Source organism: Stegodyphus dumicola, chromosome 10, assembly GCF_044657685.1.
Source record: "Stegodyphus dumicola isolate Sdum_Otavi_A_Nest chromosome 10, ASM4465768v1".
NCBI classification, from domain to species: Eukaryota; Metazoa; Arthropoda; class Arachnida; order Araneae; family Eresidae; genus Stegodyphus; species Stegodyphus dumicola.
The window spans coordinates 136,914,431-136,929,794 of record NC_140777.1 but is presented as its reverse complement, the minus strand read 5'-3'; the positions used below and the strand labels follow the sequence as shown (position 1 = coordinate 136,929,794).

At 31.1% G+C, this 15,364-nt stretch overlaps 1 protein-coding gene across 2 annotated transcripts in view; it reads right to left on the bottom strand.

Moving 5' to 3' along the window:
- The window catches only part of LOC118182990 (phospholipid-transporting ATPase ABCA3-like), a 114,614-nt gene that overhangs the window by 26,597 nt on the left and 72,653 nt on the right, over positions 1 to 15,364 (bottom strand). For both annotated transcript variants that reach the window (XM_035352388.2, XM_035352394.2), the window contains 3 exons: positions 12,060 to 12,336; positions 9,187 to 9,312; positions 4,152 to 4,391 (listed from right to left, as the gene is read on the bottom strand). In XM_035352388.2, coding sequence (XP_035208279.2) covers positions 4,152 to 4,391; positions 9,187 to 9,312; positions 12,060 to 12,336 — 643 coding nt within the window. The remainder of the gene's footprint in view (positions 1 to 4,151; positions 4,392 to 9,186; positions 9,313 to 12,059; positions 12,337 to 15,364) is intronic.

Below are 15,364 nucleotides of genomic sequence, written 5' to 3'. Positions count from 1 at the left end.
GGAAAACTGACTAAAACTATATATATATACACAAATTATTTTAAATATTTGTATTATTAGAAAACAAATATGTATGATTAAAATTAATTTGGGATATGCGACCTGCAGAAATTTGTCTCGCAACTGAATGAAACTACAGTTTTAAACGTGGAAATCAGATCAGGTGCAATGGAGACACGTCAGATTACTTCCAGTTCACCCCCTCCATGAGGCTCCCGTCGGCGAGGAGTCGAACAAAGGAATGACCTAGCCCTTCTATTTATCCCTGGGCTCTTATGCCCCTAAAACTCAAAAGCTTTCTTTTAAATGGAAATACTTTATTCTCAGAGGTTTTTCTATTTGCTTGTAACTATTTTACTTATTTTAAGTGTTTGTTAAAGTGTTTATAATTATTTTACTTATTCAATCAAAATGGGTTCTTGTCTGACTAATGTGATAGATGTTCACAATGACATACACAGTGGGTATGCAAAGAGCCATATTGCAACCCCAAAATATTTCTTCTGCCAAAAAAAAGGGGTATTATTTTGGTAAGGTCTTTTTGGTTTGCCATATCATCTAATTTCTCTCTTATTAGAAGAGATCACATATGCCTATATTGTTAATGTTTATTCCAATTATTCACTAAATAGTGGATTAACAATTATTATAATTGTCAAGCTAGTGAATATTGGAAGGTAATTGAATATGCATAAAGCTGTTACTATTCACAGTTTTCAAATGAGATTACACTCCGCAAAATTAAATTCTCAGTATGCAGCTGGATATTCAACTACTTTGACTACAACCATGCTAAAAATTCTTTACAGCATCATTATTAGAACAAGATAATGGGAAAACTTGGTATGAAATCCTGTTGCTTTCCATCAAGGTAAAGACAATTTGAGTATGTGATTCATATCACAGCTACAAGCCAGAAAAAACATAAAGAGAAAAACATTTTAATTTATGAAATCTAAGCTTGTGTGTTGTGTAGGATTTAGAGCCTCTTGTGTAAAAGGTTATGAATTATGTGAATGTGTGCTAAAAGTTGTTAATATAAAAAAGTATTATAAGAGATATGAATGCCTCATATTCTGTAAATGTAGTTAATAAGACTATTAGAATATCATTACTATCAAAGAAGTTTTAGCAAGCTGATAGCGAATGTATAGTAAACCCTAGCCAAATGCGAGGGTTATGACATTAACATATCGTGTGTATGCATGTACAATGAAACAATAGCTGCATCAGAAAATTTGTTTATCAGAAAGGCACTGCTCCTATTACCTCTGACATTAAAATAAAGGTGTGTACTATTGTAAAAATGCCAAGAAAAGCATGAATATGATGAGGGCACTGCATTAGTTAGTGAAACAGATTGATGGTCAGCACAAGCACGATGAAAGGGTCCATCATGAAGCATACAGGTCCTGTCTCTCTTTTTATTACATTTGACTGCAAAGCTAATTCCTGGCTGCCATTAGACTTTGTTACCCTAACGTCATACTGTGTAGTTTAATAGAATCACTTATTGTACTTTGCATATATTATTCAGGATGAACAGTCAGCAGTATATCACTGAGATGCTGAAGCCTGTGTGAACACCTAGCATATAATGGTTTAGTAATAAGATATTTATGGTATTGCTTTTCCCAATACTACTTGAATAGTTGGCATATTCTGTGGTTTTCATAGGCCTGCATATTTGCTGGATATTTTGCCAAGTGAAAATAAGTGCATGACTAACATTTCAAATACTACAACAGTTACTACAGATGAAATTTGACAATGCATTGAATATACAACCAAAATTTTAATCCTTCTACTCTGAATATTTTAACAACAAATAAATTCAAAGGTATAACATAATTATTTCTGTAATCTTGCAACATATTTTGTGTCATTAATCAAAACATTAAAAAAATATTATCTTTAGTTATGCTACATTGTGACATACATTTAGAAAATTATAGTCTCAAGTTAACAGTAAAATGAAACTAATATTTGATACTGTTGCCTTTTTTCCCCTTAATTTGACTGATTTCAAACATTTATAAATGATGCAAACTTAGTTACACGAAACAAAAAAACAACACACACACACAAAAAAAAAAAAAAAAAAAAAAAAGTTCCATTAACAATTAGAACCAATATTACTTACAATATTTAGAATATTTAATGTTAGAAATTGAAATATAACTCATGTTATGGATTGCTTACAAATTTTTACAAGTTTTGGCATTATTTTATGTCATTAATCCTATTTGAATAATCTAGCTTATAGCAGCATCCCTATCACTACGCTGCTTAAAATTTCTGAATTTTCAATAAAACTTTATATGATGAAAACATGTTTGAGTGAATCTAAATTAAAGTACAAATAGAATATTTTTGAAGAGATCCTGAGAAGCTAAAATAAAAATTAAAGAAGCAGTTTATAAAATTTTGAAATTAAAATGCATACATTTCAGTATGCATGCCAAAAGAGTTAATTAGAAAACTATGTATAAATTTCTATAATAAATTTTCACATTTACGATAAAAAGAAATCAGTGGCTTTAGCAACTGATTTTATACAAATATGCCATTGTGTAATGTAACAAAACACTATGAAGAAGGGACTCCCAGACACAGTCTTAGAGAAGCCCATACACAGTTATGATGACCTAACCCCTAGAGGCGATCCAAGAAGGCATAAATTCCTGGTCTCAATGCAGGGAGACAAAACTGCACACAGTCAGGGGTTATGAAATGCAAGTCAAGGCAAGCAGCAGCCAACACAGAAAATGAAGTCGATGTCAAAAACTGTCACCCAGTGTAGACCAAAGGGTACCAAACCCCCAAGGACAACCTTCAATATCTAACCATGTAGTGCCTCCACAATCAAGAGACAGACAAGATAATACTGTTACAGCCCCTGCCTAGCCTGAACCTACCATTGAATAAATGACATCTCTGCAAAGACTGATTACTTACCTCAGAAATCGAGCCTATCTAGGTACATGTTCTAACTAGAATGCTGGGAGTTGCATCCCCGTCAACCCTTCAGGGGGATATGTAAGAGAACAGAAAACTGGTGAGAAATAAAATTCATACCTCTAACTACCAAATACTAAAAGACAAACTGATGGCAATGAATTATGAACTTTATGTTTGCGTTATCCATTTTCAAAGATTAAATAACTTGATTTAATGAAAGCAGCTAAATGGGCAAAGGTTAAATTTTATACATGAATAAATGGGATTTTTAAAAAAAAGTTTTGAGATCCTATAATTTTTTTCATTTATATATTCTCTGTTACAATTTTTTATGATGTTATTCTGATTACAACATGCAAAGTTGCATATATATATATATATATTAATGATTTTAATTAACTTCGTATATTTATATAATTCATGAAAATGTTTGTTTGCTTTAAAAATAATTCTCACAGAAATCAAAGCAGATTTTTTTTCTTCTTTAACTATGAAAATATTTATTCTAATTTACAGTATTCTTTCTAATTTTTTGATATTCCTGTCTAGTTTCATGTTTTAGTGATGCACTTTAAAAAAGCATTTAAAGCGGCAGCATTTTAAAGCAGCAACAAAAAACAGAGCTTAATATTACCAAACTAAAACTCATGAGAGCTTTAAAAGTATAGTACATCTCCAAACATCAAGACTAACTGTGACTACATCCTATCTGCCTGTTTGAAAAATCTGAACAATTATTTAACTATTTTCTCTAAGTCAAATATATATAGTGAAAATGAAGTTATATTATTTATTTATTGTTTATATTTAATTTAAACCAAAAAATAAAATATAAAAGACATTTTTTTGATAAAATTAAACAATAAAATTATTTCTTGTCTGTCTAAATATGCAACCTATTTCTATTTTCATTAAAATAAAATTTAATTAAACAATAAAATTTTTAATTTTATAAGCTCTGAAAATAAATGAATATTTTTTTTAAAGTATTAAAATGAAATAATTTTTTTTTTATTTGCATAAAATGATACACAAAACCACATTTATGAACTAAGCTGTATTAAGTCAGAAAAATATTACTAATGAAACTAACAGATCATCAAAGCTAAAGCAATGTAAGACTTAAAATTTGAACTAGATAGTATGCATTACAATTTAAAACTTTACTTATTATGTATGATTCAACTCACCTTTACAACAAGGTTTTACTAGCTCAAAAACTGGTGGTATTTTCAGATCACAAACAAGTTTTATTTCTTTTTTATTGCAAAACTTGTTGAACTGGTGATTTTGGTATAAGTTGCTAACAGCACGTCCCAAACTGAAGTTGGGGATAAGAATTGAGAAGGTATAATCTAAGGGCTTTGCAACATATTCCACGCCAAGATCTGGGATCTCCAAGATGGTTACAGTTAACAAACATGCAATACCTGTAAATATGGATATAAATGTAGGGGTGTATATATATCAATAGTACATATGCATATGAATATATATATGTATATTAATTTACAAACTCCAATAAAGAATTGAAAAACGAAGTTTGAGTTATATGCAAAGTTTAAAAATACTGAACTCAAAAGCATTAAAAATAATGTGTTTACAATAAGCATTTATTAATCGGCCTACATAATCAGTAAGAATAAAAGCTTTTTCAACTTTATTATTAAACATCACTTTTTCCTTTTTGCCACGTATAACTGAGCAGTAAAATCATAAAACTTTTAAAACAGCATATTTCAAAAATTTTTGATAGAGTGTTAAGTGTCATCATGCATTTTAATATATTTTCCAGTCTTTTCTCATTTATCATATCAATGTTTAATTTTCTTAATAAGGTGACTTACACAATTTTTTTATGAAATATCTTTGCATTTACTTACATTTATCTTTCTTTGCACTTACACCACATAAAATTCAACAGCAATATTACAAAAATATTTAAAAATAACCTATCTTTATGATTCCTGATAGAATGTTAAATGTTGCTATATATATTTTTATACAGTAAAAAGTCTGTAATCCGGACTCATCAGGACTTCAGCGATCCCGGATTAGACGTTTTTCCAGATTATAAATTATCAATTTAAATCTGGTAAGATGGAACTTATACAATTAAAAATATGAAACCGTAATTTATGAAATAAAGAGCAATTATGATCTAAAGGGTATCAAAATTTAGGGGGGGGGAAAAGCTTAATATTTATTTTTTTACTTTGTTAAACATTTCTTTCAATGTAAGTTGTTTAAGTTGGTTTGTTTTTTGTGCTAATACTTTCTCTTTAATTTTAAGACATAATTTCTTGTTCAGTTATAAAGTTCTTCCACCTTCGGAAGCGGTATTTTCTGGATCTAGAACCTACAGAATTCGCCGTCCGTTAATTGATTGATGATTGGGGCATTGTCGTCGCAATGAAAAACTTCTGTTATATCATCTTCATTTATTACCGCTTCTCCACATTTCTTTACAAAATTCAATAATTGGAAAATTTCACCTTTAGTTTGCGATGTCTGAAAACCTTCAAATTCATGGCTATCATCTTCATCGTCCTCACCATGAAATATGGTAGCTGGCCATAAATTATGCCAAGCATTTTTTAACGAATCTGGAGACATCTCCCAACGTGCATGCGCATGCGTAAAAGCATACAAAGAAAAAGTTTGTGACGGACTTTGTACTGTATTTACTATATTATTTTCTAAAAAATAATGCATAGTGACAACATTTGGTGGAAAGAACATTTTACTTGTGCTTCCATACTTTTTTATGATACTAAATTATTTTTTAAATAATACATGGTGATAATAATTGGTTGCAGTTTCTTTTTTATTTGAAAAGTGATATAGACAAAAGATCGTAGATTGATACCAACAGCACCTTTGGTGCTAATAACTAATATTTAAGATGGAATTAACTTTTGAAAACTTTTTCATATTCAGAAATAATGATTAAAAATGATTCCTCTTTGAGATTCCCCTCTGACATTATATTTAAAAATTATTTCAGCATGCTACTTATCAAAATTTTGATCACAGGTGATTGCCAACACTAGAGTTATCAATGAAAATCTTTTAAAGTGATTTTGAAGAATCCTTTCCCTAAAATATTAAAATTCATAGCACATTTCCTCTGCATTCATTTACATCCATTGATAACTCCTATGTGTATAAGACTCATACAGAGTTCCGCTTGTAAGCATTAGCTGTCATCAGGCTATTATCATAATTTAATGTTCCATCATTCCTATGGGTTGTTTTAGGCATCTTAGGCAGCAGAACATTTCTAAATATTTTTAAGCTCAAGGTAAGAAATTTTGATTTCAACAGCAGCTATGCATAATGAAATATCAAACCTGTATACCAAGGGTGGCCAAACTTCATTAAGAGCCACATGTTGAAATTCAGGAAAAGTTTGCAAGCTACAACTAGATTTTTCAAAAGACACTATTTTTAAGTCCATATTTACACTATTTTTAAAAGCAGTGAACCAATTTTCAAATAAAAAGAAATGTCTGATAATTTCATAAAAAGAAATGAAATAAGTTAATTATTTCATATGCACACTGAGTGATTTTAGTTTACCCTCTTTCATACATATATTTTAAATACATAACAGTCCCACCATTTGCCTGTAAGAGGTATGCTGTGGCCACCGCTGATACATGCCTTACAGCAATCAGTGTAGCTTCCATTATAAGACAGAGAAGATATATTAAAGTTTTCAAAGTTTCTTTGGCATGCTGATAATATCTGATCACACTGCCTGTTTTTACTGGGAGCTATGCATATATTGTAGCATGAATTTGTAATCATTGTGCTAGCTTCAATATTTTATCACTTTTCATATAAGCAAATGACTTTTCCCTCAAATTACAAAAACACTAAAATCAATAACAAAAATATCTATAAATTACTTTTATTTAATGTCTGAGTAAAAGAATAAACAGTATTTATTACTGCTGGCATGATGCAGATTGAAGGAAAATTTTATCCATATCTTTGTCTCATACTTAACACATGTTTAAAAACTCTTTCTGAAAATACGGAAGCCCCACTTTTTTTTTTGGACAATCATTTAGCAATAAGTAAGTCTTTGTTTTCATCTAAGATCAGATAAAAAAATCAACCATCTAATATTGATGCCAAGATCAATATCAAGATGGTCGATTTAAGATCAATATCAGAAAATCAACCATCTGATATTGATGCCAAAATCAATATCAGATGGTTGATTTTGCATACAGTTTTTTTCCTAGCATAAACATTATATCAAGAAGCAAAATGATGCAATCAACTTGACTGTGTATGCCTCATCAAAATATTTAAAATGAGACATTTACTGTAGTAACACTTCAAGCTGCTGATCATGCTTTGATCCATTGGCTGCAGATTCGAAACTGCAATCAGCAGCCAGAAAACATGCTTAATCTAATGTAATTTTTCGATATCAGTGCGTGCAGTTCATTAGCATTAGGCTACAATTTCTTCATCCCACTTTCACATCTCTTCTTCAGAAAGTCCTGACATCATCCCTGCCTTACAATTAACTTTACAGAAAACAGAATAAATTTTCACCCTTTTTAGAGCATCCTAGCTTTTGAAATATTTTGGTCACCAAAAGGCTATAGTGTTCAGTGCTCTTCACACTGCCACAAGGATTGCAGTTTGCACTTTTGACAATTTCCTGGCAATGCACCTTTGGTCTTTAAATTTTAATATTTGATTTAGTAGCATCTTCACTGTAGAGCAATCCAATTTCCTAGGTTTTTAAAACAGCCTGTTTCTTTCTTTTTTTTTTCTTGGCAAGAGACATCATATCAAACTTTTAATCCCATTTCTTGGCATCTAATTTTGAATTGCTTCCTAATTTTCAAAAGAAAAATATTCTTCCACTTGAACCTATCAAACCAGCCATTTGAGGATAAAAAGGCAGTCTCTCCAAAGAGTCCTTTTTTTTTTTCCAAGATCCTTTTATGTTTGGATTTCACAACTTTTTCCTTTTGTTGTATTCAATTTTTTTTCCCATTTGACCACCACTTAGCACGATATCTAATTAGAAACAGAAGTGGCAACCTAATGACATTCATAGCTTCATGAAGAGAATAGCTATTTTATTAAATCCAAAATAAATGCAAAGAATAAAGTCAAATACAGAAATCCATAAATAAAAAATTCATGTGATTATTCAAATGACAGTCATACAGCAATTCATTTTTATTTAAGTTGAGAAAATTCTAAGATAGCTCTTGACATCAAAAAATAAATACATGAAATAGTTTAGAAAGAAATGTGTGATGTTTTGAGCCAGAATGTGCTATGTAAACCTTTGTCTTAAGCACGATATTTCATTGCAGTCTCATTTTAAAGCTTCAGAAATAGTAAACAAAGTTTTAATATGCGTCTTTCAGATTAATTCACAACCATTGTCCTTTTTTTTAAGGGCTTTAATTTAAAAGGGGAGGAGGAACAAAAAATCTCAGAAGAAATGTTGTAAGATCAATATTGATTCTTCTTGTTTATTTACAATGCACAATGTATAATGACTCCAGAAATGACATAAAAAAATTACCACATTCATCGATTGGAAATCAATAGTGAGTGACTGACTAACTGAAAAGTTCAAAAAAAGTTCGTTGCGAGTTATTATCATCATTCAAAGATTAAATTTTAAGTTTTTATTTAATAAATTCAACAAAAATATATCTTAAAAAATTTAATAACATAAAATTCTTTTTCATATAAATAAAATAAGTTTAAAGTTCAGGGCGTTATTGAAATTCAGTTTAAGAATATGCCATTTAATAATATTTTTGTTTGTAGCAAAAAACATTTAAATTGTGAAGATGCAATGCGCCAAGTTTATATCAAACAAAACTCACAGTCAAAAATTTGAAAGAAAGATGAAAAGGAATTCACCTACATAACAATGAAGAAATGTTTGTTTGAGTGAAATATTTTTATTAATTTGAACAGACTTCCATAATTCATTCTGAATTTGGTTTTTAATTTTATAGAATATTTCTTATTTATTTAGCAAAACATGAAGGTATTGACAACATTTACAACGGATTTAGCATATACAAACTATATTAAAAATATACTACAAGTGAAAATCTGCCAGTTTAAAATGTGGGAAGTTCTGTTGCATTTAATAGAACTATTATGAATAATTAAGAAAACATTACACATTGATTGAAGTAATTATCAATAATGCAACATACTCACCAACTAATATATTGAAAAGACTAAGTCGAACATATGCTGTAGATGGTGACAGGAAAAGGAATGTACAGCAGTATACAAATGGTAAAGCTGAGAATCCATGGATAAAGAACAACAAAAACAAACGACCTGTTAAGATATTTAAAAAATAGTATAAATCAAATACACATAATAAACAATGTTAATAAATGCAAAGAGAATAATTCCATTTTCAATAACTGATGACATATATTTCCTATATATTGACATATAACTCTTATATTTCTCAGTTCCAATTGTTTTCAGTTTACATTCATGGTACTACTACATTTATTTAAGCTGGCTTACAATTATTTGAGGTTCTTTCAAAATTCTGTATGATAATGTAAACCTGTAATAGTAAGTGAAGCATCGTATTTTTTAAATTTTTTTTTAAAATTTGAATCATGACTGAAAATGAAACAGATATTCTCTTACCTAAACCAATACCTATATTTTGATCTAAGAGATAAAAATTACATCAAAATGACAAAAGTTGACAAACATGTGCAGAAAATGTAAGGGTAAAAGGACAAGACATACTCAAACTACACAATGTAAGAAAATTAGCTGGTTAGCAGTTTATGATGATAAAGAAAGACTTCCTTTGGCCATCGTTAGCTATAAGTTAAAACTTTAACAATTTCAGTTCTAGTTCTATTTTAAGATAAAAATTTGACAGTGGTCTTGAGTTCAACTAATATCTGGTTCTAGTACTTCTAAATATTTCGAGTGAAATTGTAATGTTAGGGAGGGTGCTTTGGTCCAGAGCTCCAAATGAAGCTTTAAATAAGACAAATTACACTATACAACTGAATTGCAACAGTGTACAACAAATACTGTTAACAGAAAACATAATCCCTGCATTTTATTTAGCACTTATTAAAACTGATATTGTTACTGTATATAGAATGAACAACTCAATTTCCCTGGGAAAAGCAAAATGCATGAGTAAACTAACAGCTAAAGAAGAAATTTCTCCCTGTCAAAATTTCAAACCCACAAGGAAGAGGGATTTTTTTTTAGCTATATTCATTTGGACAAATGTCTTTAAATGGAATAGGAGCTAAAATAAAAATGCACTTATACCTCAGTGCAAAAAATATTTACTTTTGCTTTTACCATTCCACTCGACTATGCAGTGGTTAGTGGAATAGAAGCTAAAATAAAAATGCACTTATATCTCAGTGCAAAAAATATTTACTTTTGCTTTTACCATTCCACTCGACTATGCAGTGGTTAGTGGGGGCTGACTGCTAGCCTGAATTACAGAGTGAGGGTTTGAATCTTATGCAACTATATCTTATTTATGTGTCCTTCCAGCTTTTAATGAGCTTAATATCACACTAACCCTAGTGGTGGCTCTATGCAATGTTTTGCTGATGAAACAGCTAAATGACTGACTGGTTCTGCTATTCCTGACAAATGCAATGAGAAGTGAGTTTTCCATCATTTGAAACCTTTTATCCACTGTATCACATGTCATTAATTATGAACTTAATTACTTTTCATCTTTATAATCATTTTACTTTTAAATTTTAATAATTAATTAATTTGATAATTTTCTTTTAATCTTTTACAATATTTTAATTTACTGCTTACTTTATTAATTTATTATTTTTATCCCTTTCTATTTTATTTAATTATTCATTGTTTATATATTATTTTATTTGTTTATTTCTGTTACCATTCTTGATTGCATTCCATAAACTTACAGCATTTCTAATTTTAGAAATTAAGCCCTAAATGTAACAAACTTTTCATATATCAGAATAAAGAACATATCTTCATTAAAATAAGCACATGGAAATATCTGTAAAATTTTATAAAAATGTGATAATAAAAGCAGTAAAATATCAAGTCAATTGATAAATTATATACATGCCTTCATAAAACAAAAGCAACAGCTTTTAGGGCTGGTATTCAAGAAGGAACCTTTAGTCATTTATAATAGCTCCAGAGGACTGTTTTCATTAAACTTAAGATAATAAAACTCTGTTCCTCTGTAGACAAAAACCCTGAAAAGAGTGTCTCATAGGCACAAGAACCGAAGGGCAGGAAATTTTTGGTTAAACCAATTTTATTGAAGTATTACATACCTAAATGATAAAGCCATGCTTCACAATACATTAAATGAATGAGCTATGAAAAGCTTTGATAGGCATAAGTAAGCTATTCTGGCACTGAAGAATCAGTCTTTTGCCTATCTAAGTTTAATAAGCAGTGGAGACACGTTTGCAAAACAACAGTTTTTTATTGATTATTAAGCAGAGTTTTGGTTCCCGTAAATTTGAATGTAATAAGCAGTTGAGTTTATTAAACCAGCAAGTTTAATAAGCAATGGATACTGTACTGTCTCTACTCCTTGAAGCTACACCACTTCAGCATAAAAATTTTGCTCTCATCCTTCTTCTTATTGGACAACTTGATGCATCTAGAACTTAAAAATTTTGGATCTTATTGTGATGAGCCTGTTAAAATCTACGACCTAATAATGAGCCTGTTAAAAGACTTTAGCTCCAACTACCCTCTATCGGGCTTTATAATTAATTACTCATTAAACAATTATTGAAATGATACAAAAATTATCATCAATTAATTAAATTAACAAGTTAAATTATCCAGCAATATCTAAAAATACAATAATTTAATTTAAATATTTATAAATTTACACTTCAAAAACATTTTTGTTGGCTGTTTAATTTGATTATAAAATTACAAATTATATCTGAAGAAATCTTTTGTTATTTATTCAAAGTAATCTTAATGTTTAATTAAAAGTAATAGTAAAATTTATTCAAAGTGCAATGGGTATAATGTTTTAAATAACTTTTATTATTCATTTATTTATACATTACCTAATTCCTCTCCTGAACTAAGACCTTCTGTTGAAAAGCCATAAAATATTAGCAACACCAAGCAGCATGGTATTAGGTAATTAAGAAAGTCCCATAAAAAGGATGCAAACCAATATGAGAATAAATTAACACCACTGACTCGTTGCAGATGTTTCGAATTAGAAGAACGTTCCTTAATTATGAAAATAGAAAAGCTAGCAACCAAGAAAGACATTCCAAACATGATATCCTGAGAAATTTGATATGCTTCTGTAGTTTGAATTTGTTGCTGCCTGCCCTAAAAAAGAGGAAGGGGAATCGTAAATAAATAATTGTAAAAATACATATAAATATATCTGAATAAGTAATAATGGTATGAATGAACAAATTTAAAACTGTCGTTTATTAATTAAAAATCGCTTATTGATAGTTTTATTCACATCTCATCTAATAAAAATGCACTTATGCACTTTTCTAGGTGTGAACACTTTTTTTTTGGGGGGGGGGGAGGCCCAGAATGCGTCTTTTAATAAAACAAAATAATACATATATAAACACACAATAAAATTTACAAAGAAAATATATAATCATACCATGAATTTTCATGCATTATGCTGCAGAAAATTTAACAGTAATATATATATATAAAGAAACACAATAATAGGTTCACTAATCATTTGATAATTCGAACAGATCTTTATTACTTGTTGATTACTCTATTCAGACACTTCTTATGGCATGGCACAGCAAAATGGGGGCAATTAGCACCCCACAATTTTAAACAAACATTTTTTAAAACAATGGGGAAATATAGACAAGCAAAGAGATGTAGCTTATTCAGGCATAAATAAGCAGCCAAAGAGTGAGTGCATATATCATAAGTGAAGTATTTATAATTTCAGAGCGCTTTGTTCGAGCTTTAAATGATGATTAGATAAAAGCTCACACGAATGCAGATCTCTGTAGGGAACGAGTGATATAAAATGGTGCTGTACGCATCCTTGATAAGGGCATGTATTTCAATTGAAAATTATAAATTTAAATGTCTATTGTCTAACTTTGTTAGATACTTTATATTTTAAATATATATTTTTTCAAATGGTATAGAAAGTTAGAAATGTCAAGTCAATATTTCCTAAGTATTGAAAGGTCTAAATGAAAAAAAAGGGCTTTTAAGTTAGTTTTCAGTGGGGGGACCCACTTTCCTTACTTAAATTTGCAACAGATTAACCATGCACATTTATTTCTAGAAATAATCCAGGTTTAATGCTACTAGATGGGATAGTGGTTAGTGAATCTGAGTGGTGTACCGAAGAGTCTGTGTTAGAATCCCGGAGAAGGTGTAGTTGCTTTTAAATGTATAATGTCTTCGTGACATGGGGGCACTCTAAATTAATGGCAATTCAAAAGTCCTCTTGTGAGGTTTTGGTAGAAGAGGAGAAGGGTGGGAGACTCTCGGACCACCTCAGGGTTCTCTTCCTCAAAATTCGGATGGAAAGTAGAATTTCTCTGAGGCTCTGGTAACCATTCTTCCATGAAATATAGACTCAGAAACAACACCTGAGTTTAATAACCTACAATTTTATTAATTAAATCCCATATATCTATCTATCTATCTATCTATATATATATATATATGCACACACACAAGCAGATAATATAAATGTTTTTTAGAGGAAATATACTGTAAAAAATAAATCAGAACTCACTAGGACATAATATTCATTAAAAATGAGAAAACTTTCACATACTATTTTACTGAAAACTAAAAAAAAAATTACTGTGATCGCACGGCGACGGGCATAGGTTAAAAGATCGGCGGGACCTGCGAGCATACGGTTGGTAATTCCTGACTTACAGTGTTTCTGTTTGTTACATCAATTATTAATTTTTCTTTAATTATCAAGAATGGCTGAAATGTTTTGGAGAATTCTAGATGGAGCGAAGAGAAGGACTTTAAATATGTAGGTTGGGGCAAAAGTCATGGCAACTACTTTTTTTCTTGAAGATACCAGTCCGGTTGAAAAACATGACATATATAGACAAAAGGACAAGGTCTTAACTACATGTGTGGACAATGAATAGCACTGAAATATCGTAACACATGAATTTATTACGGTAGTATACAGGGCAATATAGCCTTCACCGTGCAAAAGAATGATAACACAATACACATAAAGTTGACATGACAAACCTGGACCTAAAGACCCTCAATGTAGTCCCCTGCTACTGTCACCACATGCCGCCAATGATGTGGGAGGTGCTGAATACCATCAGCCTCAGCATTTGCCGCACCATGTGTGAATCGGGTCATCTGTTGGTGCACAGCATTAGCAATGTCCTCTCGTGTTGCAAACTGCCTACCACGTATTGGTTCCTTAATCTTAGGAATGAGATCAAAGTCACAGGGCGAAAGGTCAGGAGAGTACAGTGGGTGCTCCAATTTTTCCCATCCCCAACATCGGAGTAGCTGCCGTACACACTCTGCTTTATGTGGTCTTGCATTGTAGTGCAGAATTATCGCACTGTCCACAAGATCCGGACGTTTATCCTGAACACCACATTGTACCTGTCACACCAGGAAGTCCCTGCAGTACTGTGCGGCCACTGTTCTGCCATGAGGAACAAAGTGGCAAACAATGATACCCCTGAAGTCATATATGACGATCACCACCAATTTGACTGGGGAAGGATTCTGACGCTAGCTCGTTACGCTATATCCTGTGGACGGTGCGTTTCTCGATGCTACTTGCCCTCTCTAATTCCAGTAATGCCCATCGTCTGTCTTCATCCATGAGGTGCTCGATGACGGCACGTGCCAAGTCGGTTCGCACACTCCCCGGTCGTCCCAAACGTTGCTCATCACTGTTTGAAACACGTCCTTGCTAAAACTTTCCTACTCACCATGCTACTGTACAATATAATAGGGCATTATTTCCAAGGGCTTCTACTAATTCACTGTGACATTCCATCGCATTTCTCCCTCGGAGAATGGCTATTTTGATGTAAGCGTGCTGCTCAACACGAGTTACTTCCATCTCGCACGGCAATCACCGACTGATTTCAGAGCTCTCGCTACCACAGAGCCATCTGTTGTTCTGCATACACACCATGCCTGCAGAACTTCCACACGACACATATAAGTTTTGTGATCCGTTCACATATCTACAAGAAAAAAATAGTTACCATGACTTTTGCCCCAACCCTCGTATATACCAATGAGGAGTGTGTTTAAAGTGTTTCAGTTTGTTTATTTTTTCTATTTAAATTCGGTTAGAGTAGACAGAAGGGTACCCCTTGTATTATTGTAAAGTTGTTTCATTTAT